Source organism: Protopterus annectens, chromosome 14.part0 (genome assembly GCF_019279795.1).
Source record: "Protopterus annectens isolate FY-2018-M chromosome 14.part0, PAN1.0, whole genome shotgun sequence".
NCBI classification, from domain to species: Eukaryota; Metazoa; Chordata; order Ceratodontiformes; family Protopteridae; genus Protopterus; species Protopterus annectens.
The window spans coordinates 361,382,947-361,405,918 of NC_056748.1; the positions used below are offsets into that span (position 1 = coordinate 361,382,947).

A 22,972-nucleotide genomic window follows, 5' to 3' on the forward strand; every position below is an offset into this window, starting at 1 on the left:
TATTCTGAACTAAATTTAACAACTATACTTACTGATAGGCCATTTAGGCAAGAACAATCAAACTTACAAACAGAAACCACAGTCAATTAACCAATAGTTCTGAAGTAGCAAGAACTGCAGAAGGTACTGGGTAATGCTGTTTTCCTATGGGGCATTAACTAGTGCTACAGGAAAAGCTGTTAATACCCTCATACGGTGAGATCTGAGAGCTGAAAAACTCAATAAAGGACAACAAATTTGTGAAGAGAAGAATGTAATACTTTTACAAGACTCCTCCATTAAAAAATGAGGAAGAGTGCAGAGTTAAATTGCAATAAAGTGGAAAGTAGGAATGAAATGAAGGGAACATGAGGATGACCTTCTTACATAAATGTTGGAAAACAAATATTTAATCATACTAAGGGATCTCTCCAGTAGGAGACCACTAAAAGATGTTGCTGAAGACATCTGATATAGAATGGCACAGGTCCTGTGGGCATTTCTGAAGACAGAGATTAAATTACAGTTTTTTTTAAGCAGCGATCACTAGGTGTGTTACCGCATAATGCACATTTTAAAAGTGTCATATGAAATGAGACATAGTGGTAGGAGCAGCAGCCCATGTACAAGATTTATTGTGTGCAGTATTATAAAACATTGAATAATTCATATTTCAGCGCATGCATTAATTTCCAAATGTGACTAGTATATGTACATGTTGAGTTTGCTGACAAAACCCTGCATTTAGTGATTCAAGCTATATTCTAGAGGGGATTAGAAAATCAAAAATGTTCATCAGCACTAAAGCTGCTGGTCTCAGTCTATACTGTGTGTGCAAAATCCTTTGCTTCCTTTTTATTAGTTTATTGCAGTTTAACTGGCTAAGCAGACTTATCCATTTAACAAACAAGTGACATAAGCTTAAGCAAAGCTTCAGGCATTCCTGCAGTCTGGCACTTCAGCTGTATTCTTAAATCATTAGTGTGTGTTGAGGCGGTTCAGAAGCTCTGATTCTTTTTGCTTGCTCATAATGATGACAATACTCAGTTACAGTTGAGCAGTTAAGATTAGAAAATAATTTGATAAAAAAATACAAAATGCAATTTTGGCTTTAATTAACCTTGTACAGTTTAAAGGCAATCAGCAAAGCCATTTACAGAGGATTCTGTAGGCTGTAGTGACCAAAACAAAATATCTTGCCAATCAGAAAAAAAAAACAGATAAGAACCACCCATGCTGCAATCAATGAATGTTGTTTTGCATAGAGTGAAAAAATGCACCCTTACTGCTGACTGTCCCTTCAATTAGGTAGTTACATCATAAAAATGTAGCAAACAGCAGCAGCCAGTCTACTGCCAACATAACAATGCACGGTTCTGACAATGACTTTCACCATTCTTATTATATAAAATAATGTGCCACATTGTTTATACAATTTTTGGTAGTCTTAACAGTTCTAAATAGCTAGGCCCTAGCTAGTATTGTTTATGTTGCATTTTGAAACATGTCATTTTTAATGCATTTTCTTAACATTTTCTCATGTAATTCAGAAAAGTATCAAAAAGACCAGAGCTATTCAACCCAATGATTAAAACCAACATAAGCAAAGTTATATTCACAAAACAGTATCCTTTACATGCACATTTCCTACAGATGTTTTAATAAATCATAGGCTGATGATGTATGTTAAATACCTGCAAAATAAAAACATGCATACAAATTACTTGGCCAAGTTTTATAGACCTGATATGGAGAAAAATCCTTTTAACATAACATACATTTTCGAAGCACCTTATATATGACAATTACTTATATATGTTGTTTTAGGAAATGCTCTTCAAACAAAGGGGAATCAAAATTGTAACAAAACTAGCATTCTAACAAGTTTCTGATCTGCATTCAAGTAATAAATGTTTATATATAGAAATTTCATGAGTTTTAAAAGGAAAAATACAGTGACTATAATACAAAATTAGCAACATCTGACAGAAATACACCTGAGGTCCACATCTTACAGAATTGCCAGCTACATTTTTTTGGCATTAAAAACATATTCAAAGAACATCTCTGCAGCTTCACAATTGTTTTAAGACCATTCCAACATACTTAGACATGCCTCTTTTAAAGACACAATTTAAGAGCAACAATAATGTACATTAATAAATAATCTCTTAGCTCTTAAGGGTTTCATCTAAAATACGTACTTAAATAAAACATTACTAAACAAAAGACAGCTGTAGATTGTAAACATAAAAGTGTTGATGTCAATAAGTATTAGATGTGTATTGATTTAGAACAGCCTGTAAATTTGCTACATGGTCCAACAGGCGCTGACAGTTCTTGAAAAACATGATACTGATGGCTGTCTATCAGTAGTTTTGTCATCATCTGTAGACAGGCAATTGTCTAAAAAGCAGAAATCATTTACTGAGGATCAAAGTTTAACAATTCCCATTCTACCAGAACCCCCTGGCTGAATTAGCAGTTATCACTTCAATAAAAGTAGTCTAGTAAATCTCAGGCAGACGTGGAGTGAATGTGTGATGATCACTGTGCATTACTGCTACCAGTCCCATTGTTTTCACTGGCATTTACTGCATTTAATGAATTTGTACCATCATGCTGAAAAGCACCTTTTCTTGGTGGCATTCTTTCATTGATCCTGTCTAATCCCTTTGCTTCCTCGAAACTGCAAATTTTAAGCTGTGGTGAAAATCCTTGAATTGCTTGACAAAATTAAAAAAGTAAATGTTAAATACAATATTTTTAAAATGTATAAATTCTGTTGTAAGCAGTAGATGATTCATCATAAATACTGTTAGCAGATTATGATTACTTTATACACAGCCAAGAGTCATAATTTTTCATTTTAAATACTTAACCACATTTCTGCTAAGGGGACCATAGCAACAGAGTACACATTACTGCTAGATTTTAATGGTAATACATCATGGTATCTGGGAATGTAAAACTAAAGCAGTCACATAATACATCTTGAAATGATTTTGATTTAACTTCCAAAGAAAAAGTAAAGAGTTTTGCAAACCAAGTATTAAGTAAAAATTAGCATGTCTGAATTCTGAATACATACATAGCACCTGGAAAAAATGACACAACATTTAACTATTCATTAGTGCATAAATAAATGCCAACCTAAATAAAATATATAAAAAAGTCAATTTATCTTAGTGACACAAAAATAATTAAGGACTACAAAGAAAACAGCACAACTGGGTGACACAAGCTATGTTGCAATCAATTTGGTCCACATGTTACCCAACAAATAAAAAAAGAAGTTATGTACTTACCATAACGTTCCATGTGAGTTGTTCATCTCGCCTTCATTCTTTACTGATGGGTTCGGAGCCGATCCCTCATCTCCGAGTCGGCCAATTGCAAAGCTCGAGGTCTTCAAATAGCTCGAGGCCAAGTCCCTATCCCATGATGCACCTAGAGTTACCTCAGATCTTGTTTGCTGCATATACCACCACCATATGCCATTCTTTCACTCCCAAGAAAGGTTATAGAAGGATTGAACAACCAGGATGGATCCAGCATCTCGGTCAACTAACAGCCCAGGAGGGGGTTGGAAGGAGGGACGCAAGAATGACGGCAAGATGAACAACTCACATGGAATGTTATGGTAAGTACATAACTTTATGTGAAGTTGTTCTATCTCGCCATTCATTCTTTGCTGATGAGTAGCGTCCCAAGCACCATCAATCTCGGGTGGCTCACGGGAGTATATTTCTCGGAACAGTGGATCCAAAGGAGGCCCTGTCAACTTTGTAATGAGTGATAAAGGTATGAGGTTTTGACCAAATGGCTGCTACATAAATGTTATCAATGGGAAGTCTGGCAGAGAAAGCCGATGATGTAGAAACTGTTCTGGTTGAGTAAGCTTTAATCTTATGCTGCAAAGGCATATTGGCAGCTGAATAAGCAAAGGTGATACAATCAGATAACCATTCGGACAGAGTTATTTTAGCCACTGGGCTACCCTTCTTGGAATCTGAGAATGAAACAAAGAGCTGGTCTGATTTTCTGAAATCTTTTTTTCTGTCCAAATAAACTCTGAGCTGTCTCTGAACATCAAGTTTGTGCAGCATGTACTCTAAATTGTTTGAATGGTTGGGGAAGAATCAATAATTTGGTTGAGTTTGGTTTCAGTGCAAACTTTGGGCAAGAATGAGGGGTTTGTTCTAAGTGAGACTCTGTCAGCATGGAATATCAAATAAGGAGGCTGGATGGATAAAGCCTGAAGCTCTGACACTGCGGGCAGAAGTAATAGCTACTAAAAAGATGGTGTGAGGTCACAAGAGGAAGCTGGTTCAAATGGCAGAAGAATTAGGCAGAAAAGCATAAAATTTAGATTCCATGGAGAATAAGGGAATTTCACAGGTGGTCTAATATGAAAAGTCCCTTTGAGAAAGGCTTTGGATAATTTGTGAGACATGATATTCAATCCTTCAAATCCAAGATGAAAATTAGAGATGGCAGCTATTTGAACACGAACTGCTGCTGCAGCTCCCTTGTTAAAAATCATAGTCAAGAACTCTAAAACGGAGGCCATAGGGGTCTGGTAAGAATCAATATTGTTTTTAAAGGCCCACAGAGAATTTTTTTTCCATTTGCTAAGATATAGCTTCCTAGCAGAAGATTTATAAGAAGATAAGAGGATTTGTTTTGTCTCATTGGAGAGGTTATGGAACCTGGCTATGATGGGAACTGGAGCAGCCAAGCTGTGAGCTTCAGGGACTGCAGAAAGCGATGAAGTTCCCCTGAGTGCGTCAGAAGGTCTGGAACTGGGTCCTGAATCCAAGGGTCCTCCAAAAGATGAAGTCGAAGGAAGGGGAACCAAATCTGACGAAGCCAATGAGGGGCTAAGAGAATGATGGCCCTTCCCTGGGTTTTTGCTTTCTGTAGAACCTTGGGTATCAATGGTATCAGTGGAAATGCATACAGGAGACCCGGAGGCCAATCGTGAACCAGTGCATCCCTTGGGGCTTCTCCCAGAGGAGGGATCAGTGCAAAGTAGCTTCTGCATTTCGTGTTTATGTGACTGGCAAAGAGGTTGCAGCAAGGCAGGCCCCACCTGCGGAATATCCTGTCCTCTATTTCTTTCTTGAGGGACCACTCATGGGGCAAGAAGATTGCCCTGCTCAGCTTGTCTGCTATCACGTTGGATTTCCCCAGAATGTGCGTTGCCAACAGAAAGTGCTGGGTGGAAACAGCCCACTGCCATACTCTAACAGCCTCACGACAAAGGGGGTAAGATCTGGTTCCTCCTTGTTTGTTCAAATACCAGACCACCGACATATCCGTCTGAATCGCAATCGTACCCAGAGGAAGCAAGTCCTAAAAGTCCTGCTCTCACCTCCAGGACACTGATAAGTAGATGTGTCTCTTGATCAGTCCATGTGCCTTGGGGGCTGTCTTTAACTGACAATGCCCCCATCCCACCCTATCAGGGAAGCATCCATGGTCACTGTGGCCACTGGAGGGGGTAGCACAAATAGGCATCCTATCGTGACATGAAGTGAGGTCAACCACCACTGAAGATTCTTTTTGCAGGAATTTGTGATCATTATAGTATGAGACATGGGAAGTTATTGGTAAGACCATTGAGTGAACAACAGCCATTGAAGTATCTGCATTTGCATACGAGCTAGTGGTATGGCCAAAATTGCTGCTGCCATTATGCCTAGTAATTTCAGAACTTCTGCTGCTGGTGCTCTGTCTTTTGATATCAGAATGCTGACATGCTGATGAAGAAAGACTCTTTCTATTGGAAGCCTTAGTGTGGTCGTGGTGGTGTCCAGTTCTGCTCCGAAAAAAAACAATATGCTGTGATGGTGACAAGGCAGATTTTTCTGAGTTGATTGTAATGCCCAGTTGATTGCAGAGTGACAGAGTGGACTCCTGAACTGAATGAGTTGATGCCTGGTGGTGGTGGCGGTAAGGAGCCAATCGTCTAGGTACGGAAACACATGGAATCCTAGATGCCTCAGGTGAGCCGTGACCACTGCCATGCATTTTGTGAACACTCTGGGGGCTGTAGTGAGACCAAAGGGCAGGACTCAAAACTGATAATGATTGGCTCCCAGCCGGAAGCGCAGATGACCCCTGGATGGCCTGGTCATTTTTATGTGGTAGTGCGCATCCTTGAGATCTATCGAGCACATCCAACTGTCTTTCTCTAAGAAGGGAAGTATAGTCTGAAGTGTGACCATCTGGAACTTCTCTTTCTTTACATATTTGTTCAGTCTGCTGAGGTCCAGTATGGGTCTCCAGTCCTCTGTCTTTTCTGGAACCAAAAAGAATCTTGAGTAAGTTCCAGATCCTGTCTGTTCTGCTGGGACTGGTTGGAGGACTCTGACAGCAACGTTTGGAACTCTATTGTTTCCTGGTCCCTGTAACTGTGTGGAACATCCGGGATTTTTCTGATGGGTGGAGGGGGTGTGTCGAATGGGATGAAGTATCCTCTGGAAGTGATACTTTGTACCCAGCTGTCTTTTGTTATTTTGAGCCAGGTGTCTGGATACAAAGATAAGCGACCCCCGACTGCCTCCAGAGCAGGACAGTTGGGCCTCCTTTCAGAAGCACTGGTAGGGCTTCCCAGAAAAGTGATCTCTGTCACCCTGGTGTTGTGGACCCCCTCTGCTGTGAGGGCAGCGTCTTCCATTATTGCCCCCTCCTCTGCCTCTGGAGGGGGGTTCCCCATGAGTTTGGTGGTGGTGGGGATACGGTAAATAAAGTGGGTGCTTTGGAAACAGAATGGCAGTTAAGACTTGATGCGCTAAAATTGCCTGGGCTTAATGACAGTGTGTCTTTAAAGCCCCTTTTAAAGTTGAAATCCCAACAAATTTAACTGAATGGAATGTTGTATTACTAAGTTGGGTGCAAATACTATGTATTGGTAATTTATTGTTATTTAGTTAAATCAAGTATGTTTATTATGTTTTTGTATTACTTATCAGTATGGTTATTATATGGTCACGTATATATTATATATGAGACACATATATATATATATTTTTTTTTATACAGTATACGTATATATAATGTTTTTTTTTTAAATAAGGTTGTGTGACTATATACATATTAAGTAGGGTGATGTTTTTATTGGGTGGGGTATTTTTGATTTTAACCTATGGCTATGGGTTGAGTGCAATAAATACATGAGAATGTGAAGTTTTAAACGACTCTGAAGAAGCCAGTTGTACTGGTGAAAGCGCTAAGTCGTTTGTTTTTTTTTTTGGTAATAAAAGTGGTTAATTCACCGTTCTCCGTGGAGCGTCCTTTGTGGTTTCACTGTTTCAATTGAGTAAGTTCCAGATCCTGTCTGGTCTGCTGGGACTGGTTGGATGACTCTTTCTGACAGCAACGTTTGGACCTCTATTGTTGCTGTGTGGAACATCCGGGATTTTTCTGATGGGTGGAGGGGGTGTGTCGAATGGGATGAAGTATCCTCTGGAAATGATACTTTGTACGCAGCTGTCTTTTGTTATTTTGAGCCAGGTGTCTGGATACAAAGATAAGCGACCCCCGACTGCCTCCAGAGCAGGACAGTTGGGCCTCCTTTCAGAAGCACTGGTAGGGCTTCCCAGAAAAGTGATCTCTGTCACCCTGGTGTTGTGGACCCCCTCTGCTGTGAGGGCAGCGTCTTCCATTATTGCCCCCTCCTCTGCCTCTGGAGGGGGGTGACCCATGAGTTTGGTGGTGGTGGGGATACGGTAAATAAAGTGGGTGCTTTGGAAACAGAATGGCAGTTAAGACTTGATGCACTAAAATTTCCTGGGCTTAATGACAGTGTGTCTTTAAAGCCCCTTTTAAAGTTGAAATCCCAACAAATTTAACTGAATGGAATGTTGTATTACTAAGTTGGGTGCAAATACTATGTATTGGTAATTTATTGTTATTTAGTTAAATCAAGTATGTTTATTATGTTTTTGTATTACTTATTATCAGTATGGTTATTATATGGTCACGTATATATTATATATGAGACACACACACATATATATATATATATATATATATATATATATATATATATATTTTTTTTTTATACAGTATACGTATATATAATGTTTTTTTTTTAAATAAGGTTGTGTGACTATATACATATTAAGTAGGGTGATGTTTTTATTGGGTGGGGTATTTTTGATTTTAACCTATGGCTATGGGTTGAGTGCAATAAATACATGAGAATGTGAAGTTTTAAACGACTCTGAAGAAGCCAGTTGTACTGGTGAAAGCGCTAAGTCGTTTGTTTTTTTTTTGGTAATAAAAGTGGTTAATTCACCGTTCTCCGTGGAGCGTCCTTTGTGGTTTCACTGTTTCAATTGAGTAAGTTCCAGATCCTGTCTGGTCTGCTGGGACTGGTTGGATGACTCTTTCTGACAGCAACGTTTGGACCTCTATTGTTGCTGTGTGGAACATCCGGGATTTTTCTGATGGGTGGAGGGGGTGTGTCGAATGGGATGAAGTATCCTCTGGAAATGATACTTTGTACCCAGCTGTCTTTTGTTATTTTGAGCCAGGTGTCTGGATACAAAGATAAGCGACCCCCGACTGCCTCCAGAGCAGGACAGTTGGGCCTCCTTTCAGAAGCACCGGTAGGGCTTCCCAGAAAAGTGATCTCTGTCACCCTGGTGTTGTGGACCCCCTCTGCTGTGAGGGCAGCGTCTTCCATTATTGCCCCCTCCTCTGCCTCTGGAGGGGGGGTTCCCCATGTGTGTCCTGAAAGGCTCCTTGGGCTTTTTGGTACTACATTTTTCCTCCCCTTTGACCCTTAGGGTAGGGTCTGGTAGGGGTGGAAAAACAGACCCCGACGGCAGACAGAGTCTTTCTGTCCTGTTCACACCTGGTTATGGTTTCCTTCACTTTAGGCCCAAAACGGGACAAGCCATCAAATGGAGTATTCACAAAGGAAGACTTGAAGGGCTCCGTGAAGGAACACAAGCGCATCCAAGACTGTCTCCTAAGAGCAACTCCTGTACCCGCTGCCCTACTCGTTCCATCAGCTGCATAAGAGATGAGGCACATGGATGAGTTTACTACAGAACTGAGGGCAGCAAGCTGAGCGGCAACTTTGTCAGAAGCTCCTGCAGCTACTGTTCCCTGAAGAGTATCTCCTAGCTCCTTAAGGAGATCTCTTTGTAATCTGGTAAAATGGGTTATATGGTTTGGCGAACAAAGAGCAAATGTTGCTGAACTAAACATGCGCTTCCCATATCTATCCATGATCCTAGGGTCTCTGTTAGGAGAATGGATAGACAAGGAAGTCACATTACAAGAAGAGGCTTAACTGCAGAATCTAGATAATATGCATGTGTTTAGAAAAAATTGCTGTTCAGCAACTGTTTTTGATAACTCTATAGCACAAAAACTCTTAGCATGATAACTTAGGTAACAGAAAGTAGAAAGGTTAGTTGCCAAACTTAGGGAGCCTATAACAAGAAAAATAACCAGAGATCATGTAGCGGTATGGCATATTTTGGAAAATTTATGAAAATTTGTATAAAGAAGATGAACGTGGAAATCAAGAGAAATTATACATGGAAATATTTATGCAGTTAAGTATACCAAGGTTAGAGGTAGAGGAGGCTCAACAATCTACAGGTAAGACAGGAGGAGATAAGATAAAAACATAACATATAATCAATCTGCAGGAATGTCTTTAGAAAAAAGAATTTATGTACTCACCATAACGTTCCATCTGAGTAGTTATACTTCATTTTCTGCAACGTGTGGGTATTCAGATCCATATCGGATCCGAGCCGGCACCATTTTATCAAGCATCTGCTCCAAGCTCCTCCCCTTACCCATAATCCCTCATCTCTCCTACCTTCCCTCAGATCGAGTTTGCCACTAACTAAACTATTAGCAACTCAATAATGTTAACCTAGAACAGGTTCGGGGGAAGGAGGGAGGGACGGTTGCAGAAAATGAAGTATAACTACTCAGATGGAACATTATGGTAGGTACATAACTTCTTTATCTGAAGTAGTTAACTTCATTTATCTGCAGCCTGTGGCACAGAGTCCCCAGCTACCAAAACTCCTGGGAGGCCCTCATGGAAGGATATTCCTGAGCACCGCAGAGCCAAAGGATGCTCTCCCTCTAGAGATCAAATCCAATTTACAACGAGAAATAAATGTATGACCTTGCCCAGGTCGCTGCTGCACATATATCATCCAGAGAAACCCTAGACAAAAACGCAACAAATTTGCCATAGATCTGGTAGAATGAGCTTTAATAGGACCAGGTGGGGATAGGCCTTTATCCCTATAGACTTGCAGTATACATTGTGTAATTCATTTGGCTAAGGAGACCTTGGAAATGGCCTTGCCCAAAAAGGGTCTAGAAAAGGACATAAATAATTGGACAGACTTACGAAATTGTTTAGTACTGTGTAAATAAAAATGAAGCTGTCTATGAACATCTAGCAAGTGCAGCTTATATTCACCCTTGTTCTGGAAATTTGGAAAGAACACAGGCAGACTAAGCTGGTTAATATTAGATTCAAAAGCCACTTTCAGTAAGAAATAAAGGTTCGTGCACAGCGAAACCCTGTCTGTATGAGAGATCAAGTAGGGGGGCATGGCAGACAAAGCTTGGCTCTCAGAAACCCTTCCAGCCGAGGTAATGGCCACTAAAAAGGCTGTCTTCCAGGACAGGAATTTCAAGTCTACTGACGCTGCTGGTTCAAAAGGGGGTGCCACCAATGCCTGCAGAACTAGAGTAAGGTCCCAAGGAGGGATGGAATTCTTAACCAGGGGATGCAAGAGAAAAGTACCTTTTAGAAAGACCTTACATAACCTCAAAGAGGCCAGAGCGTTCAAATTTTCACCAATATGAAAATTAGATATGGCTGCCAGTTGTACTTTCACTGTGGAGGAACTAGCCCCTTGTTGAAAAATATAGGACAAAAACTCCAGCACTGCAGGAACCGGGGCTGTAAATGGATCTATGTTTCTCTGAGAAGCCCAAATACAGAAGCGTTTCCATTTGCTGCGATAAACCTTCCTAGTGGAAGCTTTGAGGGATGCCACTAGAATACTCTTTACCGAAGATGATAGACTGGGAGTCCTAGCGATCAAGGGAACTGGAGCAACCAAGCAGTCAGCTTGAGGCTGTCCAGGTCAGGTGGACTGATGCCCGAGGGATGGGATATAAGATCCAGGCAGGGATCCAGAATCCGTGGAGGAGTTAGAGCATGAGACCAGATGAAGGGGAACCACACTTGACGGGGCCAGAATGGGGCAATGAGGATCACTTTGCACCCCAGTCAGTAAGCTTTCTGAAGAAACTTCAGAATGAGAGGTAGCGGGGGACAGGCATACAGTAACCTGGGAGGCCAAGCATGGACTAGAGCGTCTCTGGGGAAGTCCCCTGGGAAGGGGATAAGAACGAAGAACTCACTGCACTTTGCGTTGGAAGGAGATGCGACAAGATCGCAGCAAGGGTGACCCTGTGCTAGGAAGATCTCCTCTGCTACTGACTGTTTCACAGACCACTCGTATGGCATTAGAATAGTCCGATTCAATCTGTCCGCTAAAATGTTGGAGCATCCCGGGATGTGCGTTGCAATCAGAAACCGACTGGTGGAAATCGCCCACTCCGACACTCTCATGGCCATGAGGCAGAGAGGGTAAGATCTGGTCCCTCCTTGTTTGTTGATGTACCAGACAATGGACATGTCTGATTGAACTGCAATTGTCCCCTGGGGAAGAACACTGTGAAAGGCTTGCAACGCTAAAAGCACTGCCGTCATCTCCAGAACATTGATAATGCAATCTGGTCTCAGTCTGGGACCACGTACCTTGTACTGTCCTTCCCAAAAAGTGCCCCCCCCACCCAAACTGGGGGGCGTCCTTGGTCACCGTGGCTTGGGCTGGGGATGTTAAGAATGGATGACCTGCCAAGATTTCTGGTGATTGTAGCCACCAAAGAAGAGAAATCTTGCAGGCTCTGCTGATCCGTATAGGGCAGTCCATGGGGAGGTCTAACCAAGACCACTGAACTGCCAAGGTCCACTGAAGCACCCTCATGTGAAGGCCCTCACATGGAAGAACTGAAATTGCTGCGGCCATGGAGCCTAGGGCTCGGAGAACATCACTCGCCATCGGTGTCCTGGGGCCGAGGATCACTGACACATGGGCCTGTAGGTTCTGGACCCTGTCCTGGGTGAGAAAAACTTGTAATAATAGTGTGTCCAATCGTCATCCTCGGGAGGTGACCTGGGGGAACCCTCACCTTCATCCAAGTCAGTATCTTCTGTGAGGGACTCGGGAGAGTCCATGTGCCTCCTCTTACACGAATGCTTACAGGGGGGGCCTCCTCAATGGGACTCTCTGAAGAGGGCTCATAAGTCATGGGGGGTTCCACGATGGGATCCACCTGGGGGTCCTCTGGCACGGGCTGTCCCTGGGACAAGCTGATGGGAGTCGTGACCAAATCCAAGGCAGGCTGGGCAGAGTCCAAGGCAATGGGCTGGGGTCTCAATCCCTGGGAGAGAACCCTCTCCACCATGCCGAAGGAGAGCACACCTCCTTGGCAACCAACAAGGAAGAAGTTCTCCCCGGCTCTGTCATGAGGATCAGGGCCAAGGAAGCCAGGGCTCCAAAGGAATGGCTTGGATCCGAAGACATCTCCGTTCCCATGGGTCCGGCTCCCTGTTCTCAGCCCCGAGAGTTGATTGGATCCGAACAAGTCTGATCTGAGGAACTCAAGGTAATGGCCGGCATCAAGGTTGGAGGAACGGTCAGCGTCAAACCCCCAGCTCCAAAGATCCTCGGATCCATAAACCCCGAAACCGCTGGTCGGATCGGGGAAGGAGAAATAGGATGGAAGAAGGGCATAGAGGTCCCCTCTCCGGCCGGAGAGGGGCCTAGCAAGACTCCCATTTGGATTTGGGTCAGAATGAATCTCCGCATCATCCTGTCCACGTCAAGCTCCGACAGACTCCAAGTCGACCGCAAAAAGGCGACCGACTCGGATCTGGCCCTGTGAGAGGACCTCGAAGAAGGCCTCTGGTCCAAAGGCTCTGTCAGCTCCGGGGAGAAACTCGGGGAATGGAGCCAAGGAGAAGTATTCCTAACAACTTTCGCAGGTGGACTGGGAAAAGGCTCCCAATCAGGAGATCACTTGCGGTGCCTCTCTATCCTTTCCTCTCTCTCTTTCTTGTCCTTATCCTTAGATCTTGCCCCCACCTCAGCAGGCTTAGAGGGAGGTTGAGTCCCAGCCTGAGGGGGGGTGGTTGGTCGGCTACAGGAGCCGATGTCGAGGCCGTCGTCTCTAAAGCAGAAACTGGTAGCAGGCCCTTGGCTACCAGTTTCGCCTTCCTCTCTTTTAGGGCCCTGGGATTGAACCCTGCACACACAGCACATGGCAGACTAAGATGGGGAATGATGAAGTCAATCGTGGAACGAAAACGCAGTGTGGAGTTGTCAACGTTTATGATTTTGTGTTTCCTGAATAAATCCTTCATACTGTGCCTGCAGCCTTATTTCCTTTAGTGCTTTACTTGTGGTATTTTCGTTTTTTATTGGCACTAAGTTCCATATTCTGTTTCTTGGATTTAAGATGGGGAATGCCCAGGCAAATAACACAGAGTGTGGCCATCAGCCGGTGAAAGCTTGTGGCCACACACTGTGCATTTTTTAAACATTGGTTTGGGCTGGTCAGCCATAACACTCTCCACTCAGCCAAACACTAAACTAGACACTCACACACACGCGGGGGTTGGCTAGGCCTACTCTACCTCAAGAACACACACTTTCTAACTACTTTTTTTTTTTTAAATTGAGAAGACGAAGGGGGAGAAGGGTTTCTCACAAACAACTACTCTCACATGCTAATTTAAGTATCAAAAGTTCTACTTACTACACCCAACTTGGAGCTATAGAGACCACGATGCATACGCATGAAGTGGCAAACGAGATCTGAGGGAAGGTAGGAGAGGTGAGGGATTATGGGTAAGGGGAGGAGCTTGGAGCAGATATTGATAAAATGTTGCCGGCTCAGATCTGATATGGATCCGAATACCCACAGGTTGCAGATAAATGAAGTTAACTACTTCAGATCAGATAGTATTCTTGTTGACATTTGGAATCTAGGAGAGACCAAAGTGATAAAGATCTGGAAGGATTTGTCTAACAGTATTTTCAAAGGAAGGGAAGCATCAGCAATCAGCATCCTGGGAGAAAGCTGTGATGGCTGTAATACCTGATGATGGTACAGACTCATCAGACTTTGCGTCATATAGGCCCAGTTCAATTTTAAACCATGATATAAAGTGTTTATGTCTATAATAGCTAAAAGAGTGGCAAAGGTATTGCCAAAATTGATAGATCTGGATAAATGTGGTAGTGTTGAAGGAGGCAAACATTTGAAAACATAAACAGAATAATTATGATCCAGAGTGAAGCACAATGTAAGAAAATATTGCTGCTGTTGGTGGGTCTTCATGCACAGAAATCATTCAGCAGAGTAAGCTGTGACTATGGCAATGGAAGCAACTGCACTCTCTAATACGTTAATAAGGTTAATTAGAAGGATATATGAAGAATCACTGGCAAAAATTAAAGTGGGAGGGTTGCTCTCTGATGAGTTGCAGCTTAACAGAGGAACCAGGCAGGGGTGCTCTCTTTCCCTTTTGTTATTTGCATTACATTTATAGCCACTGGCAGAGAAAATAAGGGCCTCAGAAATTCACGGATATAATTGATATAGTAATCAAGAAAAGTGTTGGCTTTATTTGCAGACATTATTTTGTATTCTGAGGCAGTTTCAAGTTTTTTCATGACATAAAATTTCTGAAGACAAAACAAAGGTGACAGCTGTAAGCTATGTACCCACACATGAACTGGGTCAGCAATACCCATATTTATGGGGTTATGATAAAATGAAGTATTTAGGTGTATGGGTTAAAATGGACTCCGTTATTGCAGCTATGGATATGCGGGAAGAGGCTAAACAAAAGGTAATTTAAAAACGAAGAAACTGGAGGCTCGTGTTTATGGATATGGAAAGCAAGATACAAGCAGTGAACAGGTTTTTAACCCCTTTAATTTTCTTTACAGGTTAGGCATATTTTCATCAACCAGAAGAAGAAGTTGTGGACAGTAAATTAATAAAGAGTTAAAGGATTTTATATGGGAGGGGGAAGGGGGCAAGCAAGGGTCAAGTGTGATAAGTTGATCCTTCCAATAGGACAAGGTGTTTTAAGATTACCTGACTGATTTGAAGGAATATTTTAGAGTTACACAGTCAAGGCTCATATACATAACACAGGCAGAAAGGTATAATTCAAAGAGGAAAGGGATGATGATGATGAAGCAGGGGAGAAATTCAAGAAATGAGGACAAAGTGGGACTTTGGATGCAGATCCTTAAGAAGAATAAAAGAAGAATAACAGCAGCCATACAGAATATTATATTTATAAAGTAGCGAAAAGTATTTTAAGAACTAAGCCAATGTAAGAATTCAGAAAAGAGATTCTGCTGATAGAGATGACTGCAATTAGGGGTACAGAGAATAGGCAGCAGGGGGATGGAATTTACTGGAGAAAACTAGCAAAAAAAACCCTGAGGTACTGGGAAAAAATAATTGGAGAGAGAAAGGTAACAGAAAATTGAAAAGGCCAAGAAGACATTTGGACTGCAGGCTAGAGACTACCTTCCCTATCAGGGACCAATTAGTATAGGCAAAGAGAAAGGGATAGGGGAACCTTAAGTGAAAGACCTGCTCTGGTAGGGCTTTTTAGTTAAATCTAGAATAGAAGCTGCTGCTAAAAAAGGTATAATTAGTAGGGCATATAAAATATTTCACAATAACTACAGGAATCAATCAGAGGAGGTTAGAAAATATTGGAAAGCTTGACAGGCTAAGCAATTCACAAGGAAACAATGGAAAGACATGTATGGCTTTCAAATAACAACAGAGAGAGGTATAATAACTCGGGAGTGAAACTGTGCTTTACAGAGAAGATTTGAGATTTTAGCTTGGAAGTGTTTGCATATGTATTTATATACCACAAGCAGACACCAAAGAATTTTTCCTCAGGTAGATGACAAATGTTGGAGGTGTGATGGGGAAGAAAGAGGTAACTGGGAACATTAAAAGAAACTTTAAACCTAGTACAACCACCACAGCTATAAAAATAAAGATTTAATGGTGAAAAAAAGTGTGAATAGTTTTGTGGTAACTAGGAACATATATTTTGGGAACGTAATGAGTTGGTGACTTTAAAATTCTATACAAAGTAGTCTGTCAGAAATATTGGATGAAAAATGGGCATAACTAAGGAAATTATTTTTGAGCTAGAATACAGGATCAGAATTGCCTAGACATAGTAAGGAGTTGTTAACTTTAATTCTGGTGATTGCTAAAAAAAACAATTACTAGAAAAGTAGTCTGTCAGAAATATTGGGTGAAAAATGGGCATAACTAAGGAAATTATTTTTGAGCTAGAATACAGGATCAGAATTGCCTAGACACAGTAAGGAGTTGTTAAGTTTAATTCTGGTGACTGCTAATAAAAGCAATTACTAGAAAATGGAAATCAAAGTCTAAACCAACTGTATTTGAAGTAGTAAATATTGTAACAGAGGTAAAAGAACTGGAAGTGGGGTCTTTAGAAATGGGTAGAAGCAAACTACATAGAAAAAAATGAAAATTGTGGGGACTACATGCAGAATAATGTTTTGCCAGAGGAGTGAGCTTTAAAGGAAGGCAGGACTTGAGCATTTTAAATGATGGTGCATTGATGAAAATTGTATAAGAGCATGTATGTGATATATAATGTTTGTAACTGTGAACATGTTAACATGGTTTATTTTCTTTTATATAAATGTATGTTTGCCTATGCCTTAAGTCATAATTCAATAAAGATGTAAAAAAAAAAAAAACAGGTGTACAAGATCAGCCAAGAAAACCTGGAAAGATGCAAGCTTGAGAAGGAAAAAGAAAACTCTCACGTCAGATGAACTAACATTTCTACTGGTGGCCCATTTAGAAGTTTTCCTAGCATACTGCAAGATCTCTGAGAAACTACAGTACACATTCTACTAAACTATAAGGGGCACCAGACAATGAGGGTTCTAACTTCAGGCAAGTGACTTTAATATAAAGTGGCATTGGGTATAGAAAAAAACCTAAAGCATTCAGGAAAAGACAGACATAAACAGAAGGACAATATCAATGAAGGCAGAATAAAAGAAATGCAGTGAGAAACACCGGGGCTCAAACAGAGCAAAAGGCAGACAATATAGTCAAGGAAAGAGATAAAACAAGCAGGTACATAAAGGAGCAATGACACACAAAAACAGGAAGTAGAGCTTAAGAAAAGAGGTGGAGAAAAGACAGCAAGAATGCTGAAAAAACATGGCAACTATAATAAATACTTCTCTGTGTTTATGTTTACCGAGAATGGAGATTTATAATCTCCAGTATGTAGAACATGGTCAGCACAATGGTGCTAACTTCATTTTACAAAGGAAGCTGTCAAAAAAAGAACTTCAAAACCTAAAATTAAACACTGAAATGAAGTGTGATGGGCTTCATCCTAGAAATCTCAAAAAAAAAAAAAAAAAAAAAAAAAAACACGAGGTGAGAACAGGTAATAACTAAACCTTTCACAAATCATGGGAACAGGGTAATATTCCTGAAGACTGGGAGAAGGCAAATGTGACTCACTCACACACAAGTATGAAGAAGATGGAAGTTGTAAACTACTGAACAATCAGCTGACTTACTAGTGCAGAGGCAGGAGTCTGTCTCTTCACTGCTGGTGAACAGAGTTCAATCAACAACTCAGGTCAGCTTAGGGAGGGAGGAAGGAAGAAGCAGCCCACATCTGCTCACCTTCTTCAGGGGAGAGGGTCAAGGGGAATCTGCTATGAGTTGTGAATGAATTGCTGACTGTAGTCTTGCATACAGGGTTGCATTTTTCACCTCCATTTGCCTCATATGTGACCTGAGCAAGCCACTTAACCAAACAGTGCTTCCCAGGTTGCCTCTGCAGAGGGACACTTGCGTCCAGTGAACCTTCATGGCTAACAAATGTATAAATACAAAAAAAAATCCCACAATGGAGGTGGCTCATAGCAGTAGCTGGAATTCTGTTCTCAACAAGCATGCTTTGGTAGCAACACATGACAAAAGGGCTAGCAGGATGATGTGGGATAGAGCATGCATTCCTATATCATGTGTAGCTCCACTGAGTGCTACATTAAGCGGGAGCATTATAGGTTTTGTGTGGAAAATACCCTGAAAACTCAGGGGTAAAACAGTGGTCAACAGAGAGGTATAATAACTCGGGAGTGAAACTGTGCTTTACAGAGATATACTTCTACCTGACATACTGCATCTGATAGTGCATTGTTATAAGCCAGGTGTGTGTGTAAAAATGCTTAGGACTGCTGACATGAGATTTAGAATCTTCCTGTCACTGGAATTATTGGTGATGGAACCGTTTTGGTTCAGTGTACAATCTTCTTCAAAAGATCACTTGCCGTTGGGGTCTGAATGAAAAAAGTATATATAATGAAAAAAGCTATACCTCTTAAGATATAAAGTCTATACTAAGGTGTTCTATTATCATCTTAAAAGTGACTAAAACACAGATGTACTGTCAGATTGCAAAATTCTTGAGTAGAGGACTAGAAAAATCAAAAAGTGCAATTGTGTTAGGAACTTGCCATATATGTAGATGACTGAGTACATTAACTGCTGCAGTCCTCATCTGTGGTATATCCTGCCTGCAGCTAGCCTAACAGTTGGCCCATCTTCAGAAGAGTAATTCCCCCAGAGGATTTGATGATTCTCTTCTACTGCCCTACAAAAGCTGTTGGTGGTATAAGGGGGATGCTGACTGATGCCAGCTTTATATCTTGACCTTGGAACAGAATAAGTGGACTAGGCAGGAGCACCCCCCCCCCCCGACCAAGAGATAGAACTTAGAGGTCCCAATCTCCTTTTCTGGGAGATAAGGCAAAAAAAGGGAGGGAAGAGGCTTGGTAGGAAAGTTAGAGGGAAGGTAATGGATAAACTGTATCCTATCCCAACTCTAGTGTGCCAAGGAAAAAAAACGAGAGGAATGAAGTATGGAACATGAATTGCAATTGTGAATTTACTGGAGCACTTACATTTATGGTTCCTAACCCAAGCATACTGTGTTCGTAATACTATTTGCTTGTGACATCCTCATCTGTGTGGGATGACTTGTTGAGCATAACAGCAGTGAGTAGCTGGACATAAAGGGTGATTTAGGAGAGCAGACCTTGCAAGATGGTAGAAAGAAATCCTATCCTTTCTCTAGATACCACATATAGTTTGTAGTGTTTAGAAAAAGTGTGTACTGAAGACCAGGCAGCAGCTTCTACATTGGACGAAGTACTAAATCACCCAACAAGGAATGTTGTGGTGGCTTTTGTGACACTGGTAGAACAGGATTTGACACTCCCTGAGTCACGTTTACCATAAGCAGAGTAGCAGTAGCAAATGCAATGTGACCGCCATTTTGAAAGTGTTGTCTCATTAACTGGTTTGCCTTCCTTATCCTTCTCAAAGGACATAAAAAGTTGGTCTATTTTTCTAAATTATTTTACTCTGTCCAGATGAAAACGTAGTTGTCTATGTACATCCAAACAGTGCATGGTTCATTCTTCTTTTAAAGACACCTTCGGCAGAGGGTCTAAAGAGGAGGTCCTTATTTGAAGACGCACTGAGAAAGTCCATCTTCACTTGCTCTAGCAGGAGCTATTTTCTTAGCTACCCAAGCCCCCAAAATACTGAACTTGTACCTGCTGTCTTGCAAGATGTATCCACAGTGTTATAGTCACATTTCTTGGAGTATCTAGCAGGAGAAGTAACACAGTTTAAACATCCCCTGCTTCAAATTCTTGACCAAGATCCCCTATGCTTTGACCCCCATCTTCTCCAGCAGGGCTTGCTGGTAGGTAAGCATTTGAGTCTGGCAATTTAATGATCTGAAAAGCCAGGGTAACAGATGTACTAATTTTTCCATCAAATCCATTGAGTATTCTACTGTCCTTATCAGTGGGAACAGGATTCCTGGATGGAGCCACAGAGGATCCTTTTCTGGGATCCAGGACACCACTGCTAGATCTGCCAAATGATTCTTATTTAATAATTTAATGGAATCCTTGACCCTAGGTGCAAGAGAGAGGGAATCTGTCTCTAATGATGCATTAATAAATATGTCTTCCAGGACATCCACGACTAGAGGAACAGCAAGTGCCCTAGGCTGCGGCAGGTCCATAAAAGTTCTTTATCTGAACTGCGTCTGTGAGTATTCCTTAGGCTCCCATTTGAACTTTTTTTTTCATTTTTTGACTGGGGTCTCTAAAGGAAAAATTCTCTTGGGGTGAAGGATAATGCGTCTTTGGTGTCAGATTTCATAGGCAGACATAGACGGGAACTGGCTCACATAAATCAGTTTATCTGCCTCAGAGTATGGAGTGTCTAGATTCTTCAAGGGAGGCTTCACCCTTCTTTTCTTTGCTGGAAACTCATTGATATCGCAGATTTCCATAACTGGCTGTTCAGATTTCAGAAAAGACAACATCCTAAGCCAGCTGGAAAAGTTGCTAGAAAGAACATGGGAGGTGACTGAGGTGTCGCCTAACCTAGGCCAAGGCAAGCTAGTGGGGAAACCAGCTATAAGGCCTTGGTTTGCAGACTGACAAGCAAGACCTTCTGTCAGTCTCTGGGAGCTTTCTAGAAAATTAATATCAAGGGGACTGCCCTCACCCTCTGACCTCTGTCTGGCATACAAAGCAATCTCACCTTCAGTAATCACAACATCAGCATCAGATGCCAGTACCCTCGGAAAGGTCCAGGCAATGGCCAGCATGATAGTGTCTTTTTCTGATAAAACATGCTTACTATTGAAACCATGGTGGCCTGCAAAGCAGATATGACAGAGTTCTTGGCAAAACAGGCTACAAAGATGGGAAGGGGACAGCAAAAGTGCCTTACTGTGTTTGGAGTCACTAGATCTAGGTAGACAGACGGCATCTGATGGGCTGTCCTCAATCTCCTGATGCTTCTCCCTGTGAAGTTTCAGCTGGAATGCTTGCAGTTTGGAGGCAGCCCCCGGAGGCTCTGGCTGATACCAAAGCAATGCAGAACCAGACACACACTCTCTTTTAAGTTACAAACTCCCAAAGAGATTTTTCTCTTCTCCTGATTGTAGCAATAACAAAACTGCAGTGAGTGACTAAAGTCACAAAAATAAAAATGTTCAGACAACAAACAGTAACACTGCTTTGATTAAATAGTTTATTTGATTGTCAGTTGTGCAGTTTTATTTTTTACTTCTCCGGATTATACTTGGAATGAAGATCACACAATGTGGACAGACACCCATGTCATGCTCTAGTCCAGGACAAAATAAGACAGTGGTAGTGGACGTCTTTATTTCTTGTGGTCAACTCAATTTTAACTTTTACATAAACCTCTTAATCAGCATCATACCAGACATGATGGAACAACCAACAGCTACTACTACTACTACGACTACAAGACAAGAAAATTCCCCTATGGAGTACTTATTCTTCCTCTAGAAGCAAGCCATTTAAAATACTGGCAATGCTGAAGGTCTTGTAACTGTACTGAACCAGAAGACAAGAAAGATCAAAAGATGGTGTTGGCTGACAACCATATTATAGTACCGACATCCTTGCTTGGCAGTGGGAATATGACCAAAGCCGGATTTTGGGTCAGTTATTAGGCTACCTGCAGACAGGATATACCAAAGATAAGGATTCTAACACTGAATCTTGTGATGAGCATAATCAAATGCCTGCTGTGTGCATCTTTTGAAGTTAATTCATCTGTTTTACTTTACTATCTTTGCATAAGTATATTTATTCAAACTGCTTTTGTCTGATATGTTGGTTGCTTTAAGCCATCTGTCAGAAATACATATTTTGGACTAAGACGGGGTCAGGGTGTTAGGACACCAAAGTAAACTATCATATCTCGACACCCTCATTAAAAGTACTTAGATAACCTGGACAGGGATGTCCCAATTTTCTTTGACAGTTACAAAATCAACAAATCCAAAACAAAAGTGGTAAGTAAACTTTTTCTGAGTATGAACCTAGTAGAAGACTTCCATTTCTGCATGATATAAGGACCATGACCATAGCCATCTTGGAAGAGACACTCAATACATCCTTCAAATTAGTACTAGCAAAACTAAAACTCTTGCAAATGTTTAAAGGATTATGTCCAGATTTTCATATACAATCGCTCTCGTGATTTGTTCTTCCCTTACAAATGCCTCTCTAGGGTTACCTGTATCTCACGTATGGAATCTCTCGATGGTACTATTTTCTCATGGGAGCTTGGGGGATACAAAACCCAGAGTTGTACACCTTTGATGCTCACCTTAAGGAGTTCCACTGTCTACTGTGTCAGGATTATCAACCAGTTTGGAAAGATATAGTAATTACACAAACTAAAGAACTGGAAAAGCTATATTCTGTTGTCGCAGCCAAGTATGAGAGACAAGTGAAAGGTACTCTGACAAATTCTGGACAGAAATTACAGTTATGTTATAGTAAATGTACCATAAAGTAAGCATGCAAATAGATCACTGTTGCAATCATCACACAGCTATACAGGACGCATCTGGTCAATGATCAGATGTCTGACAGTATACAAAAGCTTTTGGGCAACTTCCACAACTACCATAAATCTGATGAAGTTCAAGGGCATGCTGGTAAAAAAAAAAAACAGACATATGGGTACCACAATTCAGAGCTTTGTTGCCAGGTACCAGTTCTGGATGTTTATATGATAGGAGAAAAGTGGGACAGGAGTAAAGGAAACTCTGTCTACCCTGGCCAAAAAAGTACCTCCAGAAGATTAAAGAGAAACATTTTAGGGGGATCAAGGGAGGGTTTCAATACTGCAACAGTATCTACTTGAACATCTACTGCTAGTGTAAGCT

At 41.4% G+C, this 22,972-nt stretch overlaps 1 protein-coding gene across 7 annotated transcripts in view; it reads right to left on the reverse strand.

The window, feature by feature from the left end:
• Positions 1 to 585: 585 nt before the first annotated feature.
• Positions 586 to 22,972, reverse strand: part of PPP3CB (protein phosphatase 3 catalytic subunit beta) — a 1,778,441-nt gene continuing 1,756,054 nt past the window's right edge. For all 7 annotated transcript variants that reach the window (XM_044056087.1, XM_044056085.1, XM_044056086.1 and 4 more), the window contains one exon: positions 586 to 2,705. In XM_044056087.1, coding sequence (XP_043912022.1) covers positions 2,527 to 2,705 — 179 coding nt within the window. In that variant the 3' untranslated portion in view covers positions 586 to 2,526. The remainder of the gene's footprint in view (positions 2,706 to 22,972) is intronic.